The sequence below is a fragment of the Rousettus aegyptiacus genome, unplaced genomic scaffold (assembly GCF_014176215.1).
Source record: "Rousettus aegyptiacus isolate mRouAeg1 unplaced genomic scaffold, mRouAeg1.p scaffold_m13_p_15, whole genome shotgun sequence".
NCBI classification, from domain to species: Eukaryota; Metazoa; Chordata; class Mammalia; order Chiroptera; family Pteropodidae; genus Rousettus; species Rousettus aegyptiacus.
The window spans coordinates 15,732,656-15,757,710 of NW_023416290.1; the positions used below are offsets into that span (position 1 = coordinate 15,732,656).

Sequence of the window (25,055 nt, forward strand, 5' to 3'; positions counted from 1 at the left end):
TAACAGTGGGTATTGACTATAACTATTAAAAGGTATGTATTCTGGGAGGAAATGAATGATATATGCATTGTAATTTTCAAGATTTATATGTGTATGCTGAGTTTGAGTGACTGAAGAAATATAGGCAGATATAGCTGGTAGATAGGCACCTGGGACTTGGAAAATAGGAAAGGGACATAGATTTGAGAGGGGTTGAAAATAACTTGCAGTCAGAGCTATGAAAGTAGATGACCATCCAGGAGAGAATGGAAAAAGCTTTTTGCACTTGAAGCCTGGCACTGTCTGGCACAGAAAGAGCACTTGTTGAATGGGCCAAGGGTGGAAAGCTGTGTCTGGAAGGGGAGACAATGTTAAAAGTTGTTTTTGTTGAGGGAGAGGGATTAGGGATATGGAAAAGGTGAGTGCTCTTTAGATCAAGAATCCAACAAAACATAGAAAACTTTGTCTTCAACATCAAGGAGCTGTTTATTATAGAAACAGACATGTAAGTTGACAGGGAAGGTAGGGGGCGATAAATACTATGACCAGCCTGGAATGTGAGCGTTGTAGGGTCAGTGAAGCCTTCCCAAAGAAAGTGATGACCTCATGCCTGACCTGAGTCTAAAAGAGAAATAAGAACGCTTCATACAAAGACCAAGGGAAAGGGGACTGAGAAAAGGAAGCTAGCTGAGAAGAAAGGCAGAATAGTAATTAAAACACAGAGGGTCACAAGTCTTTTCATTTTCTCCGAGCCTCGGGGATGCATCTTCATTTTATCAATAAAATCTTCTGAAAAACAAGCTTTTAATTTTTCTAAAACTTGATTCATCAAATTGCATTTTGTGTCCTAAGGAGGCTTTGTCGAATCAGTCACAATTTTATTCTACTTATTTTCCTGTATTATTTTTATAGCTTTATATCTTACATTTAGAGTTTACATTTAGAGTTTACTGTTTAGAGTTTACTTTTGTATATGATGTGAAGTAAAAGTTATTTCTTCCTACGGATATCCAATTGTTCCAACAGGATTTGTTGAAAAAGTATCATTTTCCTATTGAATTACCTTGGCACTATTGTTGAAAAATCAATTAACCACGTATTTATGGGTTTAATTTCAGACTTCTATTTTGTTCAATTGATCTATATCTAGAAGGCTAATATCATGTGGTCTTCATTATTATAATTTCAGAGTAAGTCTTAAAATCAAGAAGCATAATTCTTCCAACTTTATTCTTTTTCAAAATTGTTTTGGTCCTTGTCATTTCCATAAAACGTTTTAAATTTATTATGTCAACCAAAAAGCCCATGATTTTTATTGAGATTTCATTGAATTTATAGATTTGGGGCAAAACAATATCTTAATTACATTTAGATCCTCATATGATGAACATGGTAGAGCCCTTCGTTCATTTAGGTCTGCTTTAATTCCTCTCAGTATTCTTTTGCAATTTTTAGTGCACAAATCATATATATGTTTTGTGGAATTTATGTCTAAGTATTTCATTTTTGAAACCATTATAAATGGAAATTTTTGAATTTCTAATTATTAGTAGTATAAATATAATTATTTTTGCATATTGACTTTATATTCTACAACCTTGCTAAACTCACTTGTTAGTTTTAGTAGCTTTTTTTTGTAAACTCTGATAAAGAATTTACACCTATATATGTAAGTAATATATAAAGAACTCATATACGTCAGTATTAAGTGAACAAATAACCCAATTTCACAAAGCCAAAGGCTCTTAGATTCTTCATCAAAGAAAGTATACTAATGACAAATATATGAAAAGATGCTCAGCATCTTTAACCATGAGAAAAATGTAAGTTTTTAAAACATAATTATAAATCCGTAGGAATGGCTAAACTTAAAATGGCTGATAGTGCCAAATTTTGACAAGGATTTGGTGCAAAAAACAACTCATGCATTCTTGATAGGAATGAAAAAGGGTAGTCACTTTTGATATCAGTTTGGCAATTTCTTATAAATTTAAACGTGCATTTGTCATATAATCTAGCATCCACATTACTAGATATTTGCTCAAAGGAAATAAAAATGTATGTCCATACAAGTACTTGCATTGTCACAGAGTCTTTATTCATGGTAGTTAAAACCAGAAAGAAATTCACATGCCAATCAATTAGCTAATGAATAAACAATACTGTGTTTTATTAATAATGGAACATTACTCAGCAATAAAAAGGGGCAAGGTACTAACAAACCTAAGAATATGGATGAGTTTCTAACACACCACGCTAAAGGAAAGAAATCAGACATAAAAGACCACATATTGGAAGTTTCCATTTATATGACATTTGGAAAGCACAAAACTAGACTGATCAAAATCAGGTCAGCGGTTTCTAGGACTGGGGGTTGAGAGAGAAGATTGACTGCAAAGGAGACCAAGGGAACATTCCGAACTGATGGAAATGTTCTGTATATGATTGTGGCCGTGGTTCACAATCGTATACATTTCTCAAAACTCGTCAAATTGTACATTTCAAATTAATGGACTTTATTATAGATAAATTATTCTTTGATAGATCTGCTTCAAAAGAAATCCTGGGGAGTTTAAGTGACTATAAGCGCAGGTTCAGAATCCCTTATGTGAGACCCTACAGGCCAAATGTGTTTTGAAATTCACTGAATAGGATCAATAAATTCTATAAAGAGCCTCTTGTCAGTTTAGATTAGATGTTGCCTGTAGATTTTGCTGCCAAATGTGTCATGAAAAAATCTTAAGTTTTCAGAGCTTTTATGATTTCAAAATTGAGATTAAAGGGCTGTGGTCCTATCTGAGCACTTCGGTATTTGCTGTAATTTAAAATACAGAAGTTGGGGCTGAGTGAAAGGATTTGTTAGGATGGGAAAACATGAGGCTGGAGAGATAAGTAGATCACAAAGGGTCACATCGCGCAGTTTAACATTTTTTTCTGAATTTATTTATGTACCACAGTTCTAAAATGGCAGAGTAACAAAATCTCAGAAAAAGGAGTACCTGCTCTCTCCGTTAGCAATGAACTTTCTACAATTACCTATCGAATCCTTATTGTGATGGAAATGATACATAAAAATCCTATTGTCCACTAAACATTATAATATAAATATATCAATGCCAGGTCCTGTATTAAAGTCCTTCAAGACCCCCAAGCTCTTCTAGATGAAGTTCCAGCTCTTAGACAAAGTTTCAGCAACCTGAACTCTCTTTCTATGTGTCCCTGCATTGCTCCTACCCCTCCACCCCTCCTCTGCTCCCACCCAGGCGCCTTAAAAACGATGGTAAATATCCAATAGCTTGTTCTGGTTGTTCTGAAACTTATCTTTCTCTCAAAAGCCTCCTTCACTTTACTCATGCTCTTCTCTCTGTTTAAAATGCCTTTTCTCTGTTAATTCTCTGGTTAATTTCTATTCTAGAGGTTATAAATGCTTATAGAGGCCACGCAGAAAACATAAATTTACCACCCTCAGCAGCAAGAGGGTGGAGGAGGGGAGGGAGAGCAACAACAACTAACTTACGTTCTTACTTAGGGCACCTAAAAAATTGAGGGCTCTTATTAATGGTTTCCTTAATCAAAAGTGATAATTGACCGTAATAACGCAGAGGAGGCAACACAGAGAATACCGTATGATTGTAACTCTTTCCCAGCATGTCTTAATGAAGTGGAAGTGTTTACATATTATGACGTCTTGAATCTTTAACGGTGGATTCCTAAATTAACTCTTTCTGAAACCAAGGAAAAATATGCTGTTGTCTTCTTTCAAGGAGTACCTTTTAAGGAATTAATATAGAGGGGCCTTCGGTCGCATTTGAAGAGATGTTTTTTCCCTCTAGGAGCTTATAATCGGGATCACACACATCAAAACAGATGTATTGGACTGCCATTAGGAACAAAATGGAAACATGAAAGCAATACATGGATATAGAGGTAATTGCATTATGTAAAGGTCAAGCATAAGAGGATGGACGGGGGAGAAAGCAGTGACTTCTCATCAGGGTGGGGAGTGCAACTACCTGTGGAAACTGGGCAAGGTGAGGGTGAAGAGTCACTCATCTAATCGATGATGGGAGACTTCATGGGAGGGGTGGAAATTCACAGCAACTGTTCACCTGAATGGGAGCCGAAGAGTCTGGCTTAAAAAATGTGTGATTTTTTAAAATTAGTGTCGTGAAGGCTAAGCATTACAATATACTAGAGTAAGTAGAAGGATGCCTTTTCTTTCATCTTTGGCTCTCTGATCATCTGAAAAGGCCATCCCCATCCCATGACAGCGCCCTTTTACAAAGTTAACATCAACATATTAAATATTTTAATTCCTATTTTATACCATATCTCAAATTTTGCCTGAAAAATCAGATGTGTGCTATTTTTCTTTGCAACCAAATTCCTTGAAAATGCTCAGGAATAGATCTAATGTTAAAAAAAAAAAAAAAAAAAAACGTTTTTAGACTTCAAAGAACATCTTGGTTCATTGTCTGGATGAACTTCTCTTTATGCTATCCAAAATTTATGAGTACAGAAACACTTTAGATAACTAGAGCTAAGTCCAAACCCTCTGATCACTTGACCTTTTATATATAAAGAAGGCATATTTCAAGAAGAGGAGGGGTGTCCATGGGTGCATAGGTAACTTCACAAACTTTCTTTTGGTGGAGAGATTTTAAAGTCAGTGCTGTAAGAGATCCCATATACTCCATTAGCACTATATTCAAGATCACTGAGGGCAATTCCTTTCATGTGTGGCTAAATCTCAACACTCCAATATTGCATCCCGTTCCTCATGTACTATCTTTAGTGGAGATGCTCTCTCCTTGTTTTTGAAAGAACTCTGGAGATACATGATTTGAAGATATTGCATTGCCTCTCAATATTGCCCTCTCTAGCCAAGTCCTTTAATCTTTCTTAAAGGTCTTATTTCTCAATCCTTTAATCATCACTGTGGTAAAAAACAAAGTTCCCATCCCTCTTTGTTTCACTCTGGATGTAGGCACTCACTAGTATAAGTCCCCTGAGTTATATTTATATTTTTTCTACCCAAGTTCTACCTTTGCTGTTTAAATTGAAGTGTTGCTGTTGACTCATCATATCTTTCTGCAAAACAACAATAACAAAACATAGTTACGAACACAGTTCAAAACGAGGCACGGAGTGTACAAGTAAGCCAGAATTGTCTTTTCTTTGTACTACTCTGGTTCCCTTTTGGGCTCCATTTCTCAGGAAAGTATGAGCCTTGATTATCCATTTTTGCCGAAATAACATCTATTAAGGCAGGAATATTAAGTCCAGTAAGCAAAGTGATTGTTCCTTTCATCTCCACACCTACTTACCTTCCAATTGACTTTTTATAGAATATTAGTTTGCATTAAAAAATCCATTTAATTGCATTGGAAAAACACTTTACTGCCGCGCTCCAGGCTGATACCATGTTGCAGCTGCTCCTATTTAAGGGATAATTGTAGCCTCACTCTTCTACAAGGAACTAATTCTGATTTTGAAAGGATTTGTCCTCACAGTTTATCCTGATGAGAGAGGACTGGATTATTGCCGTGTAAAATAACTGAATAGTCCTATTATAGCTATTATGCCACAAATGTTGTATATTGTTGAAGATCAAAGTACTGTACCATACTCAATGGTGAGATGTACAAGCATGGCACACTTCCCATATTATGTAAAAAATACTGCATTTTATGAGTCATTTAGTACCATGTGAAGTATCTGTGGACCCTATATCATTTCCTTCAAACTTTCCTTGTCATTCTGAAATCCTTTATTTTCTGGTTGAAAGACTTATAATCTAGTCATTTCTCACTAGTCTCCCCAGGAAATAAACTCCGGTGCCCTGTATTCTCTCATTGCATTATATTATATGTTGCATATAATTCTATTTTCCATTTAAATTACTTTAGAAAAATATTAAATAACTCTGCATAGAAGTAGGTTCTAACTGATAAATTGAGAAAATGTAAACATTTCTCATCAAAATGATTAATAATTTTTTAAACCTTTAAAACGTGTAAGATTCAGTGTTGGTTAAGATCTGAGGAAACTAATATAGTTAGTTCACCCCAAGACCTTGTTAGAAAGGTAAACCTGTAAACACATGCATAACAAGATGCCCTATAATGTCAGGTGAATGGAATTTAAAAAGAATGAGAAATCAGCTATCATTGGAAAACTCAGACTTAAGAGGCCAGTGAAGGACTAAATATTAGTTTAGTTATAAAATATGGCATGCTTTGATATTAGTTTTAATATATGGCATTTCCAAATAAATCCCTCTATAAGATGTTTCATTCCCAGAGTCAATATGTAGAGGGCTCTACCCTTAAAGAAAATCTAGCTCCAAAATCTAACAAAAAAAATGCCCTTTAAGAAGTGCCATATATTTTGGTTGTTAAATGATTTTTATAAGACTCTCATAAATCATAGATAGGATTAACTGTCTAGGGGATATTTTCTCTAAAGTTACACGCATTGTATGTAATTTGGAGACATTATACAAGATTTAGGACTTACCTACATAGTACAAACAATCAGTAAACATAAGATCTGGTCAATGAAAACAACTGCAGATTCGAAAACAACGATTATGAAACTATAATTAAAATAAAGACAGGCAATGGTAAGGGAACAAAATCAAATGCTAAGCATGGTTTGTAATTACTGGGTAGAGTTTCCAGTGTAATTTGTAAAACTAAACGAGACAGTGAAATTAAATATAAATTAAGACCAGGTCTAGGACATAGTAGGAATTTCATAATTGTCACCATCGATATTTTTACATCAATACCAGTCAGGAGATGTTTTGTTCACGGACATTTATTTTTCTGGTAATTAGGGTTTTAAAAGTTGCTAATAGAGATGGCCAAATTGTAACCTGGTCCCATGCAACAATTCATTCATGTTTAGTTGGGGTATCTGAGTAAATTGCCACACTCAATCTCTAACGAGGCAGTGATGATAACCGCTGGAGAACTTTTAAAAATTCCTGTGCTAGACCCTATATGAATGAATCGAATCAGAATCTGTGGGGTAAATGCCCAAGCTTGAGCATTTTTTAAAGCTTCTGGGGTGAGTCTGCTGACCGGATAAAGTTGTAAATACTCTAGGAGACTAGAAAATCATCTAAAGCAGAGACCGTTTTAAGTATTGTTTTTATGTGTCAACCTATACGGAACACATAGCATAGTGATTTGTCCTGCTCATCTGTCTTTGCTGAACGATATATAAATGAATGAATAAGTGAACAAATGAACTTAGCCATGATATAGAGTTGAATGTCCTAGAAATCGAAAAGTAGTATAATGCCACTCTACTATTTTATCTTCTAAATTAATAAGCTTTACTCAGAGGTTTAGTTAATTTACTTCCCCCAAGTTTCTTGGTAGTAAACCCATTCAATATATGATAGATCCTCAGTGGGGCACTATAAACTTTTTCAGATTTTACTGAAATGCGTTCATGGTCTGCTTTTTATATATGAGTGATTGGAGTTAGAGCTTTATTATTATTATTTTTATCAACAGCTGAGTTGGGGAAACTCGATCCTCCTCCTGTCTGTCTCCTTTGCTTTCACACTACTACCACACTCAGGACACAGCTGACACCAGATGTGTAGAGTTTTTCTCCACAGCAAGCAATTCTGTGACACCAGCTGGATGTCCTACAATTTAGCTCAATTCTGATACTGTCTACCTAGGAAGAGCATCGGATCTCACAGGTTAAGGGAGGGGTTGCACAAGACTGCCCTCACCTCCCATTTCAGATACCAATCACACCCAGATCCTTTGTTACCTCTGCTTCTGACCAATGACTGTAAATCAGTTTCCCATGATCCCCTCTTCAGGTTTCATTAACTTGCTAGAGTGGTTGACAGAATTCCGGAAACAGTTTGCTTACTATTTATCAATTTCTTATAAGAGGGTATGGTAAAGGATACCATTGAGCATCCTGAAAAACACAGATGTGTGGGGCAAGGTACATAGGAAGGGGCATGGAGCTTCCGTGCCTCTCAGAACCACCATTCCCTCAGCAGCTGGACTTGTTCACCAACCCAGAAGCTCTCTGAACCTGGTACTTTTGGGATTTTTATAGAGACTTCAAGTAGGCACGATCGATCATTAAGTCCCCTTTCATCCCCCCTCCCACTGACCTTCAGGGTCTCCTGTCCATGCAAAAGTGATTGGAGTTAAGAGCTTTTAATAATCAATAGTTCACATTCCCACCATCACAACACGCCATGCACAAATATATATCACTTCAGCTCTATGCACTGTATGTGGAAGAAACCAGGTGCTTAGCTAAGAAGAGGGATACACAGGTCCCATGCATTTGGTTTTACTTCAAGACGATGTAATAAGTCTGTGGAGCAAAATGAAGACATCGTTAACTTCCCTCAGGTGTCAAGATGTTGAAAATGATATTGTTTCTGCCCTGAATCATTTCATCTTCCTGATGTTCACAAGGCCTTTAAATAGAAAGCAATTATGGGTTCTAAGGAAGTTTATAAAAATTGAATTCTGAAATGATATAAATGTTAGTGATAAATGCTAGGTTGATGACAGAAATATAAGCTTAGAAATATTTAATTTAAACCTAAAAGACTTTTATTTGTAATTGTGGAAGGAAATACATTAGGCACATTTTAGGATCTACAATTGAAATTTTGAACACTGATGTTACAAACCACAAAACTTCATTTACATTTTATAATAAAGATCTTTATTCAAAGGAAGAACATATTTCCTCACTCTTACTCTTTTATGATTAAATTTTATTTTCTGAAAAAATATTTTTGATTAAATTACATATTTAAAAAATTCTATTTTATTATTAGTTTCGAGTATACAGTACATGAGTTAGACATTTATATAATTTATGAAATGATCCCCTTGATTGCTCTTTCTCTCTTCTGGCTCTCCACCTAGCCATTACATTACTGCTGACTGAGATCCTAATTCTTACTTTTATTTTGTGCCTTGAAGGACCTGAACTATGGAGGTTCTTCTGAATCAAGTGGAGAGGAATTCTTTTTTCTTACTGTTTTCTCTCCCTATACCAGTCTCTACTATGTCTGTCTTGAGACGGGAAGAAAGCTGGATTTGTGCTACTTATAAATAAAAATGATGAAGAAAGAAAACAATGGCTTAAGGAAAAAAAAATGTTGTTAAAGAGTAGATAGCAATGTTTAAAATGTTCTTAAAGGGGCACAACCATGTTAATCATTTGATCATTTCTTATACTATCTCCGCAGAATTTCTTCCAGATCTCTCTGCTTGTGACTGATGCTCTCAACTGCAAAGGAGGCAACATAACTGTGGGAAAATTGCAGAGCAGTTAGTAGTGAACGTGCACTAGAAGGTTGTGTGGGGTGGCAAAATGTTACTAGTGCCCTCCTGGTCCTAGAAATAAGTGCGACAGATGAAGTACTTCAGGCTCCTTTGCAGGCTCTTGGGCCTTAGTGCGTGGGACTACTCCCTCCTGGGAAGGTAAATACTACCCACTCCTGTTTGGAATTTCCACCAAGGACACAGCCCCCGGGATAAATCTGTTGGACAGCGTCCAAGATACTCCAAACTTTGCCAACCACCAGGAGACGCAAAGTTGCAAGATTCCGGATTTGAGAGGTAAGGCTGGAAAATGTGATTGGTGCTTTCCTCATCTCATTTACCGACTGGAGAAATGGGAAGGCTGATTCCAGGTCTTCCGTGGGCCTCCAAGAACAGTTCTGGGCTTCCAACTATTAAAAGACAAGAATCCCATAATGGGCAACTAGCAAGCCCACGTGCTTTCTCCTTAGTCTGATAGTGTGTGCTAATCATTGTTCCCTATTTACCCTTTGAGTAACCTCCGTCCTCTTTTGAGAGATTTTAAGGCAGGGTTAACCTCAGCAATCCTCCAGTGGAACACAAATCACGTGGAAGTGAAGGCTAGAGGTGGGAGCAAGCCACAGAAGGCCAACGACTCTTACAGCCCATCCACACCTTGAGGTCCGTTCGCGTCCCTGGGGCAGTAGCCCACTCATAGCGCACAGAGAGTTCGCGCTCTCTGTGGGTTACAGGTCCCCAGGAGCGGCGCTGCCTGGAGCAGTGACCTCCCCAGGGACTGGGAGTAGGGATAGGGGCTCAGAGACCGGGTGGGGTTAGTAGCCGAGGGGGCGGTGGGAGAGGGGTGGGGCCAGGGCGGGCCCGAGGGCGGGGCTGCGGGGCGGGGTGCGCCACAGCGCCCCCTGGCTGCGCGCTCCCCACGGTGCCCCGCAGCGGCGGGTGGCTCGGGCTCGCCAGCCCCTTTGTGTGCCGCGCGCTGGCCCGGAGGAGCGCGGCTCGGGCGCAGCAGAGCCTCCCCGAGGTCCCGCCGCCTCGTCCCGGGCCCAGCCGCGCTTTCCTCCTGCTTCTCCACTCCTCCCTCCCGCCAGCCGCCGGTCGGAGCAGCAGCCATTGGGTCTCGAGCAGCCCGCGTCCTGCGGCTCACCCTACCCTGCCCGGCTCGGGGCGCTCGCCCTCCCCTCTGCCCCGCCCTGTCCCCGTCTCCATCTCTCTCCCCATCCCAGGCCTCCAAGGTGAAGAAAATAAACTGAAAACAGAGCAACTCAGAGACTCCAATAAAACGCCCAGTACCTAGAGCCCGAGCGCGAGCGCGTGTGCCGGGCGGCTAGGGGCGCGGGAGGCGGGGATGGGGGGGGCGAAAGGGGGGACAATGAGCGCATGAAGTTACCTGCCCGGCGGCGGCGGCGGCGGCGGTGGCGGCGGGGCCGGGAGGCGGCGGCGGAGTAGGCTGCGCGCTCGGCGCCGACGGGTGCGCGCCGCGGCTTGGGGGAGAGTTGAGCGCTTTTCCCCCCTCTTTTTTTTTTTTTTTTTCTCCTCTTCTTCTTAAACAAACCACAAACGGATGTGAGGGAAGGAAGGTGTTTCTTTTACTCCTGAGTCCAGACACCTCTCTCTGTTCCGTCTAAGCTTGTTTTGCTGAACACTTCTTTAAAAAAAAAAAAAAAAAAAAAAAAAAAAGGAAAAGAAAAGGAGTTGCTTGATGTGAAAGTGAAATGGACGTAAGATTTTATCCACCTCCAGCCCAGCCCGCCGCGGCGCCTGACGCTCCCTGTCTGGGACCTTCTCCCTGCCTGGACCCCTACTATTGCAACAAGGTGAACGCTCTGCTTTTGTTTCCACCGCGCTCTCGCTGCTTGATCCCGGGAGGGGGGCGGCGGCGGCCGGGCCGGCTCCGCGGCCGGGCGGGTCGGCGGAGGCCGGTCCCGGGCGCGCTCGGCTCGCAGCCCGCTGCAACCCTGCGTGCGCTGGGGTAGTAAATATTGTGGAGCGGCTCCGGGGGTTTGCCAAACACCGCGATTGTGCGGAAAGTGACACGATTTGCTCAGATTCTTTCCTTCCTGCTGTTCGCGACTAAGGATCCCTGCCTAGGTTTGCCGGGGGGCGTTTAAAAAAAAAATTAGGAGAAAACCACGGTATACTTTGGGGGTGTGTCTGGGGTCCGAGAACCGAGGCAGAGTGAGAGAATCCAGTTTATTTTCCAGTTTCCCCTTCTCTCTCCCTCCCTCCCTCTCACGGGCAGCGGGGCTCGTGGCACCGCTTCCTTGAGCGGGATTAGTTGCCAGGGGAGCAGCCGGGAGTCGGGGTGCACGGACCCCGGAGATGCCTCCGCCCCTCGCCGGGAAAAATTGATCCACAACTCTTTTGTTTTCCCAAACCCGTTCGGACTGCCGAGCCGGGTGTTCGGACGCCAGTTTGGTGGCCGGGGCGCAGCGGAGGAGCCGGGTCTGGGGGACAGCTCCCGCTTGGGGGGTGCGCGCGGAAATTGCAAGTTTGTTGGGAGTCGAGGGAGCGCGTCGTGTTCACGTCCAAAGCTCCGGCACTCGGCGCGGGGCTGGAGCAGGGCCCCAGGCTGGGCTGTACCCACAGCCCCGCGATCCCAGGTGCCACGGCCGTGGGGGACCGGGGCGAGGCTGACCGAGCCGGCGGCAGGGGGTCGGGACGCCGGCCGGGACTACTGCAGAGCTCCGCTCGTCCCGAGGATAAACTCAGTCAGGGGGTGCTTAAGGGGGGCTTTACTCTCGGGGCTTCTTGAACTCTCGGCCCGGAGAAGAAGGACGCGCGGAGGCTGGCCTCCTTAGAGCAACCGTAGGGCCACGGCCATCCCCACTTGGGGCTTACTGGACGTGTCTAAGCTGTCCCGCCTGGTGGATGTCGGCGGAGAGAATGGAGTTCTCTGAAACGCCGGATGAGCCGTTTTGACGCCTAGCTCCCGCTTGGTGATAAACCTGCCTGATACTCACAGCCCCGCAAGCAATTCCATGTCTGCCCCTCGGTGAATTCCACCGGATGAATCGGTGGTAGGACTCCTAAAATTTGCCCTGTGGTGAGTCATCATCAAACAGCTTTTTTACTTGATACAGAGGTATTTAGAGCGCTGCATCCCCAGCCCCTGGGCTCCCCACCACGCAACCGACTCGCAGCCCCTAGTCTTGGTCAGTCGTGATGCGCGCGCGCGAATGTGCGCGCGCGCGCGCGCACACACACACACACACACACGCACACACTCACACAACTGTGAGTTAAGTGAACCACAGATATCACCCCGTGGAGAAGCTCCTTGATGCTGTGCACAGTGTGCTACCCAGTAGCAGGGATGTGCAGAAGATGTTTAGGCAAGTTCGAGACGAGGGGGATCCAGTCTTGAGCAAGGCGAAAGGCTTTTCATCATCAGAGAGACTTTTAGCTCGGGGCAAGTTGGAAGTCACGGGTACCTTTGGCAAGAGAAGTTTGTGTGCTGAAGTTTCATTCTCAATTGGTAACCTTTTATTCTAAAATCTGTTTTGCCTTTATAAGCAAATATTTTGTGTTTGTAACATTTTATTTTGCTTATGACACTATTACTGATACTAATAAACATAATAAAGTAGTATTCATATCTTGGATAGTAAAGGCATATTCCACAGTAGTAACCAAACCAAAAGGTCAGAACCATTCTGGCAATGAAACATCCTGTTAAATTTATCAGTGATTTTAGGCTCCAGAAAGAAGGTAATGACTTGGATACAGGTATCACTTGCTATTCTTGTGACAGTAGGGTCAGATTTAATTTAAAAGTTAAATGCTTTGGAAAATCAAGAATTACTTCGATATATTAAATCATTTTCCAATTAAGTGCTTTAAATAATTTTAGTGGGTTGTGCTGTGAATAGAATAAATTAATTTAAAAAGTCTTCAGAATTTCTTTACCAGTTCACTGAAGTTCCTTTTAAGTCACCCGGTGTTTGAGGAGCAAACTGTTCTTTTTAAATGCAAATTAGCTACCCTTTCTATAGACTAGTTGCAAGTCTTCTATTTAACTTATCCAAGGAATAATGGATTTTTAAAGATGCGAAGTCAGAAGATGTACTTCTCATAGTAAGAAGAGACTTCATGGAAATGTTTCTCGCAGGATGCCTTCTCCTGCTCTTCTCTATCAGATATATTTGTCACTGAGTCTTAATTATATTAAATGTCCTGAGTAGGCTTGCTGGACCTCAGGAAGCCCAAGCGCTAGTGTTTCCTACTCCATCATGATTACTCTTGGTACAAAATTTCTGTCCAGCTCTGCATTTTTCATTGCTTCGAATGTCGTCGACCAGTCTTCATTTTTGCAATGACTCAAGTGGATTTGCAAGGATATGAGGGAAGGGCAGAAGTTTGGAAGAGATCAAATAAGAAATCTGTATCTACATTTAGTAAAAACAAGTCTGAGCATACTTCCTTAAGAGAGACAAGATTGCATTGTAAACCTTGTATCTTTCACAGGTGCAATGAATTTGTAGTTTATTACAAGAAACGGTCACTTTGTCAGGTTATTTGTTTTTAATAGGGTGATAAGATCATAAATTACTAATTCTCTTTATTTTAAATCTGTCAACACGTTGCTAGTTAAAGCTGGTGTGCTAAGTCCCAGCAGAACCAGTATCTTTCTGTGCTTCAGTGTCATTAATTTGTAACTAGTTTCCCCAATGCCATTTTTTTTTTCAATGTCAGAGGAGACCCAAATGGAGAAAAGGAATATCCTTTTCCTGAAGCTTTTCTAAACCTAAATGTGGTGGTTTTACTCTGCTGACACTTTCTAGCACTGCTGCTCCCTAGGTTGTCAAAGCACAACTTACATTTTCGGTTAATAAACTGTAGGAGGAATTTCGTGGAAACAGTTTAATCTAATATTGCTCTATTGTAAAAGCATATCACGTTATGAACACATCACTATGCAAACTGGCCTCCATTTTCATGTAGCCCCATTGATGGAGAAAAGTAAGAACAATGCAAATGTTGTCGATTATGGCAACTGTTGGAGGCATCTCATGCAAACAGCCACAACGGATGGCATGCTGCTGTATGTAGGTCAGCCTGTGAAATGCAGTGTAGCTCATAGACTGGACAGAAGCATGGAGGCTGGAAGTAACAGTCTTCACCTCTTACAACTTAAAGCATCGTTATATTTCACATTTAGAGATGGGTACCACTGTCAAGTTTTATCTATTTTAAGTACCATTATATCCCTTAATTGAACTGAATGTTACCAGAAAAAAAAATTGGCTGACAGGAGCTCACGGTTGGAGTTCAGTAGTAAAATATGGTCACATTTTTTGTTCTAGTTGAGGTTGTCAGAGGATCAATTTAAATATGTACCTACAGAGTAATAACAGTTCCTTTCAGTTTCTTAGTGCAGTGTCATTTCTGAAGATTGTTTTCACTGATTTTGTACTAAATTAGGACAAAGAAATAGCACTTTTTCATTTTTACAATGATGCGATGTGTTCAGTTATAGCTCAGTATCTGCCCACATAAGGAGTAGTAATACAATTATGTTATGACATGGCTGATGACAGGGAGGCTGACCTCCACTGGCAGTGGGAGAGGAAATAATGGTCTTTACTGTTCTCAGTGGCTGCTTCTGTGGAATATCAGGTCCTGAATCTTTCTTTGGTTGATTTAGACACAGAGAAGTCCAAAACACAAACCCATGCTTCAGACTAGCTGTGCACAGAGTGAAGAATAATGGGCATTTGGAATATTGGGCTTTTGTCATTGAAATGAGGAAGGACAATGCATAATCTTTTCATATAAACATCGGAGGAAGGAGTTATTTGTGATGAACTCTAGACTAAAATGTCAGGGCTAACATTAGACATCTGATAACTTTTGAGAAAAACAAGATTCATTAGTCATCTCTGCCAAATCTCCTTTGAGTTTGTTTTTCTATTTAGAGTATTATGTATTGTACTTTCATGTGACAAAACCCATCACATCTAAAATACAGGATTTGCAAGCACATTAGAACGGAGTCATTATTTCTACTTTAATTAATAAATGTAAGAAAAAGAAAGAGGGTGGGAGAAGGAGGAGGAGGAAGGGGAGGGTTATAAGCAATTTAGAGCATCATGCTTGATTAGTTCCTTATCCACCTCCTTAACTTCTAGGACTTCGGGAAATTCATAGTTGATACTTTGGACATTGTTAGTATAATTAAAACTCCCCCAGGGGTTTTATTAGCTGGCATATTTCATAAGTGTTCAAGTCTTTAAATATGTTTTAAGTAAATTTATAGGTAAGAAAGGACACAAACCAAGCAAGTATATAGTTTGGGCCACTAGATCAGATATTATACAAACAACTCAAATGCAGCTATCTTGACTTGGTATATTTCAGTGTCACAAATTCCAATTTTAAATGTCCATGCAGAAATTATAGTTATGATTTGGTATTCTCACAATTTATCATATATTTTAAAAGTTACTGAACAATGATATTGAGGAACATTTTGATACTTTTCTTAGAAAAACTAAACTGAAATTTAATATTATCTAATTTACTGCTTATCGTAGTCTTTTTACATGATGTGATTACAAGGGGTTTAAGAACAGAAGAAAGAAGTAAGGCACTTGAACTTGGAAGAAGCAGGGAAAGTTCCAAGTTTAACAACGGCTTTTTCTGAACCCAAACTGGGTATCAAATATTGCTTTTGGTGTGTGGACTATTTCATGCGGTCATACTTTTTTTGTAAGGAGCTCAAATCAGGAGGGGGATAGATTAGGGAATCAGGAGGAAAATCTTATTTAGCCATGAAGGATAATTTATTCTAATGTTTTCCAATATTTGGTTAGGATACTAGAAAGTTGAAAAGACCCCAGGATTATTTCTCAACTCTTGGCCATTATTTCTCAACTCCTTGTCCTGACCGAAGCCTGCCTGCCCTCTGCAGTAGGCCTGTGGGTGTGGCTGATGCCTTCCCTCCCTCTTCCTCAGCCCCTTCCCAAACTCTCCCAGCCCTGGAATAACCCTTGCTTTTCTCCTCACCAATCTTCATCTGAATTTGGGAGATCTGTACTTTCTAATCTGAGCTCTTCTCCCTCTCCTCAGGTACTTGGCTCACCACTGTGTTTATCTTAGCTGCCATGCTACCTCTTCTGCTCACCATCAGTCGTTATCATCATGTTAACATATCTGTTCTCCCTCCAGTACTTGACCTTATTTCTGGTTAAGGAAATTGCGATCCACTAGTCCTTAGGCCTATATACACTTTTAAAATCCTGAATTAGGCTATTCTCCTTTTTCCTCTCTCCCCAATCTGAATGAATGACATAAGGTCCTACAATAATAGACCAAGAAAACATAAAGACGATGCTGAGAAGAAAAATAGCTATGAAGGATATTTCTAAGCTCTCATAATTTCTCCCCTCTCACCACATTTCATACAGTATATTTGGAGCTCGGAAACTCTTTATGTAGACACCAAAATAATATGAAAGTGGGACTGCGATCTCCAGATCTTTAGTTGGCATACAGTCAGTCTGGTGAGTTACTTTACAATAAAGTAAATGGATTTGCATATTTCTGTGTTCTCATCAGAATATACATAGCTAACTAAAATGGGAATAGTGGAGATACAGAACTTATTTAATTGATCAAATTTATATAACTTATTATCCTACATTTCAGCTATCTGAATGTGAATCTCAAAGGTTCTGGGAAGCCATAAGGTAGAATATTTATATCTCAATAAAAATGAAATGTAGTCATCATGACTTGATTAAATATTTTTAAAATATCGCGTTTAAGATAAAACTTACATTGCATGTAATCAAACCAAGAATCCAAAATGTATGCCTTAAATAGAAAACAAGATTGTAGTAAATCCCAGTTAATAATTACTATAGCCCCAAGGAGTATAACTATAGTGCTTGCTTGTAAGAAGCTTCTGTGTTCTTCCATCTAGAACCATAGTTCTTACCTGCAAGAAGAATTCCATCTAAATGCTTGAATGCTGCCTAGTTTGTTTTATATGAATTTAAATAAAATTTAAATATGGAAATGTTTACTTTTACCAATTTTAAAGATACTTTTAAAATTTACTTTCACATTGGCATTATTGATATATTTTCAGTGAATCTTTTTCCTTGAAGGTTACTTTTCAGAGTCAGATACCCCGTGGTCTCCACTGGTTGAGAGGGCCAGCAGTAGACAGTGAGTTGTGTTAAATGGACTGTCGGCTAGGAAACAGGAGAGCCAAGATGATTCAGCTAACATCTGCCCTAATGAATTTGAGACTTCTTTTGTTTTAAGCCATTCATGCCAAGTTTCATCCCGAAGAGCAATTTCTCATTAAAAACAGTTGAGTTATAAACTGCTTAGAAATGTGGTATGTAATGGAAGTGCCAACAGACTGTTAATTATAGCAGTTCTTCCGTAGTACTTTGAGACATGGAATTCACATTAACCTGAATGAGCTTTTCCTGGTTATAACATGTTTCTCCCTATAGCATTCATTTTGAAAATGGGGACATTACATTGCTCTGTGCTTGGATGTTGATGGTACAGCAGAAAGACCAGAGGGAGGATAACGCCAGAGAGAAAGCCCCTCCTGGTTCATGATAGGACATACCAGCGTTTTTCTAGACCTCTAGACCTCTTTAGCTTGATCTATAGCAGATTTGCCTTACTGGGTTAAAATTTTAAAGTTAACTTTTAAAAACTGTCTTTGGAGTTCCATTTTACCTCATGAAAAATCATCATTGATATATATTTATAATACCAAAGGTCGTGAAACCAGTGTCAGTCGCTATTAATGCTTTTGTCTCGTCCACTTTTCATGTTTAAGTTTTAAATGGTTCTACTTTAGCCAAGTATTTGTTTTTCATTCTTGGGTTTATGTGCTTTTATGAAACTCTTGAAAGGACACCTACTAAGGCCATAGTTGGTTGCTAGTGGCCAAGAAAACATTAAGTATTGTGAGTTGCTATGTAGACTTTCAAGTTGTACAGATCTGACCCACTGTAGTGACAAGGTCCGTTTCTGCCTAAAGTCTGCCTGAAGTCTTCGAGCCCCTATCTCGGATAACCTACAAAGAGAAATAAGTGTGTGTGTGTGTGTGTGTGTGTGTGTGTGTGTGTGTGTGTGTGTTTGAGTGAGCACGTGTTTTTATGTGTTTCTTGTGGTCCTGTATACATTTCTGGATGTATTTTTGTAAATGCATGAGAATTTATCATAAATGGCAGAATCTATCACTGTGTCTATCAACAAAGGACACAATTTCTTTTCAAGAAATTTAGCCATATTTCACAGAAGATGCTTTTCACAATGCTAGGACTTTAATTGGGCATGTTATAACTTAATAAGACTAAAGAACTAGATCTTGCTGAGGAACACTATAGGCCTTTCTGAAGAAAAGACTTCTTTTTGTTGAAGATCTGAGATAAAAACGGAGGGCTCTTACCTGTGTTGACTTACTCCCTAGGCAAAAAAATACAACTGTGAGAGAATATGATTTCCTCCCCCTTCTCTTTAGAAGCCTGACTTCCTTCCATGTCTGCTAAAAGTTCTGACACTAAAACCTTAATCCACCTATGTTCCAATCTTCCACATATCCACTAGAGAAAATAATTTATATTTGTATCAAAGAAGCCTTATGAGAATTAAGGAGTCAACAGCGGTAGATTATTTTGAAATCCCGGGGTGAAAGATGTTCAAAAATTCAAACAATGGTAGACTTTAGAAAAATAGTGTATTCTCAGCCCATTTCTTCTCTTTCTGCTACCTAGTGAAATAAGTGTGTTTTCCAAAATTGTAGACTAGTGATTTTTCAGCAAGGACGTGAAAGGGATAATATATCTAGAGGGTCAAAGGTGAACTTGGGAAAATGCGTAGGTACAGTCTGTGACCTCCCTCCTTCAGATATTGACAAACCCTTCAGAGATGTCTCTTCTACACCTTCCCACCTCTCCCTGCACCTGAGAACCAATACACCTAATGAGAGAGACTACTGATGGGAGCTGTTGCCTGTTTTGCGGTGGAATAAGATGAGATAAAAGTTGAGAGTAACTTCCACAGAGGGAAATGCCCCTTGAAGTTCCTGACTCCAGGGAAGCAAGGTGCCCCCTGTACCTCGCTCCAGTGTGTGGGGTGGAGATGTGAAACATGACATACGAGGCAATTAACAAATGAACCGACTGGATCTAAGAGAGGGTCCAGTTACGGTGAAAGCATATCTGGGCACCTCCTCATTTCCTTAAGTCTTTTAACAATTAAATGGTTAATTTAAAATATTATGGGTAAAGTGTTATATGCATTGGCATCTTTACACCATTGTGAAACCCAGTTCTTCTGTGCTCTGCCAATATTCCTTAGCCTAAAATGCCAGTAACAATTGTATAAAGAGAGATGTTAATAATAAAGAGGCAGGATAACCTTTCAACAAAAAGTATATTTTATTATTTGGCAGATGCAGTCATGAGCATTAATCATAGGAACCTGCAGATAGTAGAAGCTTAATATCAAAGCTAATGATTTATTTTATGTTAACGACTTTCTGCCAGGGCATAAAAGACTCTTCATAATGGACTCTCTGTGCTGTGTTCGGTTACTAAGGCTAATGGGATAATCTTTTCTCTCCCCAAATTAAGCTTTTTTGAAATAAATTATGCTGTTATTTTTCAAGGTAACTCTCGAAAATTTACTGCAAAACTAATCTTTTAAGAACCGCTTAGAAAAGAGAGGAAGAAAAATTCCAAAGCAGCTTTTCTAGTTCATGAACAGTTTTACTTAATTAGAGAAAGTTTGCATGTATGCTAATATCCCCGAACTTGTAATGCCCAGTAACTTTAAAGTCAGCCTTCAGTGGCACAGTGTGCCTTTTGAGATTCAGCTCCTGTAAGTACGTTCCACAATAGACTGCGTTTTCGCCAATACCAGACAATATTTGAGCCGAACGGTAGTAAAACACTGAGTTGTTCACTGGGAAGTTTTAAAAATCATGTTTACAGTTAGTTATAACCAACATTATATTTCAATAAGAGATAATTTGCCTACTAAAGTTCACATAATGTGCTAATCTTGTCTAGTGGTTAATAAAGGCCTCCTACCTCCCTCCCCTGATGGCTATAAAAGGCTATTATATTCATGGCAGCAGTTCAGGTCCAGCTGCTGTGTGTTAATAATGCATCATTGTCCCACTAATCAACACGCCAAAGGTCAGCACCCCTCAGCACCTAAACCACCTATTCTCTTTCCAAAATATTTATTAACACCTTAAAAGCATATCCGTTCATTTTCCTTAGCCTCAGAATCAGTCAATGCCACTCCAAACTACTTGTGTGATATTTTGTAACCTAAGCTAGATCACAGAAGAGATGAATATATATTCGAACTGATTTTCTCCCATACACATGTTTCTCTTTCCACAGTCATTGACTGAATTAGTGTTGGACTGTTACAGCCATGAACCCCTTCATAATTAAGTAGGTGTGTTCCAAGGTGAGAATGTTTGCAGATTTTACATGTTATTAAAGGAGCCGTTTGGAAGAAACACAACTTTTCAATAACCAGAATCATTTAAAGTAAACAGAGAGCATCGGGAAATGGGAAGGGCTATTTAAAATTTAAACAGACAGGAATCGGTGTTAGTTTATAAACTCGATACAGCAGTGAATTATGATTATTTGCTTAATTGTTCTTTTGTCATAAGAAAGCAATAATAAATAGTAAGAGCTTCTAAAACCAGAAAAAATAAAACAACATATTTTTTAAGGCACACAAAGAACGTATTCACATGGGATTTCCATTTTGCTGGAAATCGTGCAAATCAATAAGCCAGCACTTATCTGCATTAAAAGTAGGTAGACAACAATTTATGGGCCTAGTGATAGTGCAGTTCTCCAGATACCCTTGGTTAGTGTTTGAGATAATCCTTGCTTTTGTGTCCTCAGAGAGAAGCCAAAATGTTAAGTGAACAAGATCTCATTTTCTCGTCTTGTGTTATTCTCTTCCGTTTTCTATTACTCATTTCGATAAACTTGTGTTTGTGTGTCAGTGTGTGTCTTCTTCCTTTATGATTTGAGAACCTGAATGTCCTAAGAGAAGAAAAAGAAATGAAACTCAACTGTGTTTCCATCATTAAGAGAAATGCAAAAGGCAAACTAGTGGGAGGAGCTTCTATTTGTGCAGCAAATAACGTACAATGGTACATTTGTCATGCTTTAAATATATAATGCCTACAATAAAATATGTACAGGCGCAGTTGTGATCTATGAAGTCCCTGGCTCCAGTGCCATTGTTTGTAGTCTCTACGGTTGTCATACATTGTTCTTTGCACATCATACCCTTACAGCAGAATTTGACACAATTTCTAGCTTTCAGCCCTGCACCATTTTCATTGCACAATATACATGAGTTTGACAGGGTGTGTTGAGGAAAACTCTGGCAAGCAATTGATATTTTGAAGTGGCAAGCGTTTCAGCAGCTGCCTGCTTGTGAAAAAGGAATGATAAGATATACTGTATTGTTAGTTTCAGGGAAAGCATTAAGGTTTAAGCTCTGTAAAAATGTACACATTATTCGTCAGTGGTGAAGCAAGTCTTTTATGTTTTTTAGAGCTTAGCTCGCTGGCTGATGTGAACTAGAATGACATTGGTCAGTAAATGAATAGGAGTACTTTGAATTTGAACTGCTGCCAATTTTGCACCAACAAAGGAACTGACAAAAGAAAGATTTTATGTGAAATGCAAAGCACACGCAATGTTTTGGGGGCGGGGAAAGGGAAGAAGGGGGGCGGGAGGAGAGAGAGAGAGGCAGAGACAGAGACAGAAACATCCACACAGAATATTTTTCTTCAACACAAACTTGCAAGGATACCAGAGAGTTAACACACATCCATTTTTCATGGCTCATCAGCTACAACCTAAGCTGTTTTATCTAATGTTCTTTAAAAACCTGTTGTATACACATAGGCTTTTAGAAGATGTTCATATGGAATTCAGAGTGTTTTTCTAAATATCACACTGTGCCCTGAAGGCCTGTTGGCAGAATATCAGAGTTGCCCACTGCTGGAGTCCCAGCTCACTCTCTAGTTGGTAGTGGGAAATTGTAGTTTAATCAGTTATGGCACTTTCAGTGTGTAACGTTCATTAGCAAGGCAATTTGTCATGACTGCTAATGGTCAGGATGCATCTGCTCTCTCAGTTACAGAGCATGATAAGGAAGAAGACAAATATTTCAATATCTGATAGTATTAACTTGTTTCAAATTTGTAATCCAAGGTTAGCTGCTCAAAACAGACACAGCAGCAGATTAACAAGCATCCTATATTCAATTTTACCGAGCCCTGCTTTTATGGATTTATGACTTTAAAGCACATTAATGTGCTATTATGAAGGACACAGTCTTTGATTAGATGTTCAGCAGAAACTAAGTTATGAGCAGGTACCTTCTGGGATCATCTGAAAAGAATTTATGTACATAATATTTTCTGTAGAACTCCATAAATTGAAAAGTTTGATGCATGTGATATTTCTGACACACGGAATATTCTTCTTATGATTAAAAAAGTCACTTTCACATTTGTTTATAAACTGGTCAGTCACTTTTCCAGTGAGATTAGCGACCCTATCGATTTTTAAAGTTTTTGAATCCTAGTGAAAAACTTCCAAATGAATTAGAAATGTCACATTTCCTCCCAGTAAACTGCTTTATAAGATCATTGTTCATTGTTCTCAAGGGAAAAAGTTAAAAAGATTCCCCTAGTTGAACAGGCTAGAATTTTTTATATATCTCATATTTTCTAGATATTACATCACATAGCTTGCCATACAAAATCTTTCTGACACATTTTCATTTTTCATGAAAGGCCCCAAAATTCAGAACATAATGATTTCTTAGAAACTGAACCCAATCTTGGTAAAAAAAAAAAAAAAATACGTAACAAAAGCTGTTACTGTTTAAGTTCCTGTTGAGCGGTTAGTTGGTACGCTTCAGTGAATGTTGTCAAAAAGGCTTTCGTCATGATTGACAACCCGGCAGGAATGTGAATGGAGATTTTAATTGCGTATCATGTGTGCATATCAGAGTGAGTGAATTCATGACTCTGCTTAGCTCCATATCTCTGCAGGTCAGCCATGCCAAAAAAAAAAAAAAAATGCTCTTTTATGTGCAATTTTTCCAAAAAGAGAAAGGTGTATGTGTACTGAAGTCATTCGTTATTCATTTCTGAAGTGAAACACTTGTGTTCCCTTAGCCTCGGAGTTTGAAAGTGGAACAAAAATCCATTTTGAGATTTCTTTCTTTTTACTCTTTGCACTTATACTTGGATGATGTAAATTCTTTTCAGTTACAAGTTGGGAAAAGTCTGCCAGAACATATTTTTCTTATAGCACTTGTTATACGAAGTGTGTTTATCTTTCTTTTTCTTTCCTTTTTTTTTCCCCCCTAAAGAGTACTTTAAAAAGAAAGAAAAAATGTAAGCCAGCAAAAAAATTTACTGAGGTCACTCGCTTTTCTATAACTTGCAATCTTTAGAAAAAGTCTGGGGGTGGGTGGGGGAGAAGAAAGGATATATTTCTAAGAGGTACAAGGTTCATAAAATTGTATCTGAATTTTGCTTAAAAATTGTATCAGAATTTTACTTAAAAAATACAGTGCTTATCGTAAAATGACATTAATAAGTATATGAATGTTCATTTCTTGGAAAAATGACTCCTCTGCTGAAAACTTAAAGGTCAAAGATTAATTTATGCTAACATTTCTTTGCCCGGATGGAATGGTAGTGATATACTGTTTATCTTATTGAGATGTCTAAACCCAATATGTGTGAGATTTTCAAAGTGGGGTAACCATAAGGTAACGTGGCTACAACAACTTCAGTCTAGTCAAGAATTTTTTAATGTAAAAGCAAAAAAAAAAAAAAAAAGTTTTTAATGAATATGCTGTGTACAATTTTTCATTTGATGTGATGTGAAAATTTGGCACCTGGGCTGTAAGTTTGGCATATAGCTACTTTTCTATGTCATTTTGAATAGGTGAGAAAAAGATTAGTGCCAGGGTCATTTTAAATATAACTGTAGTAATAAGTAGGGTGATGTTGAAAAGACGATGACTTTATAGCCTGAGGGTAGCCCATGAGATTTAACTTTGTTCTGGGCTCTAATATGTTATCATTTTAGCACGTGTCACATTGCCGGCTGATGATTCAGCCCTTAATACCGTACACAGTTCAGGGCAGTTGATGTATGAAGGCACCACTGTACCTTTAAAATATGAAAGAAGAAAGATCTATTTTAGTCTAAAAATTTAGCTTTATGTATGAGGTGACATTTTTCTAATGTTATGGAAGACTATTTTGTACTTTATACTGAGAGCTCAGGCAAGGAAAAATCTATTTACAAAATGAAAAAAAGTGTTCAGCTGAATGCATTTCACTTTTAAAGATGATATTCTGGTAATGAACTTTATCAAGCAGAGAACATTTCAGTGAAAGTATTAAAGCAGTTCCTATTTTGATTGCCTCACTTAAGGCTGTATCCCTGTTTCCATTATAACTTCTTATTTTCAGGTAATTCTAATGCAGTCCCCATACAAATATTTGCACAGGGATGAAATGAGAATATTTTAGCTTAAGAAGTAGAGATTTTTTTCTTCTGTTTTGTTTTGTTTTTGGAATGTACTTGTAAAGAATCTTTGGGCTTTGTTAACAAAGTACATTTAAGTCATTTTTAGAACTTGAAAAGCATTTACCGAGCATCAACTGTGTGCAAAGCCTTAGGCTGAGTGTTG

General features: G+C 39.1%; 1 protein-coding gene across 2 annotated transcripts in view; it reads left to right on the top strand.

Annotated features, from left to right (window-relative positions):
* The first annotated feature begins 10,937 nt into the window (after nt 1–10,937).
* TOX (thymocyte selection associated high mobility group box) overlaps nt 10,938–25,055 on the top strand; it is a 279,705-nt gene continuing 265,587 nt past the window's right edge. The window contains exon 1 of one of the 2 annotated variants that reach the window (XM_016120466.2): nt 10,938–11,122. In XM_016120466.2, the coding sequence (XP_015975952.1) occupies nt 11,021–11,122 (102 nt within the window). In that variant the 5' untranslated portion in view covers nt 10,938–11,020. Of the gene's footprint in view, nt 11,123–11,214; nt 12,784–25,055 lie in introns of those variants that run through there. The other variant, XM_016120471.2, reaches the window with a different exon arrangement.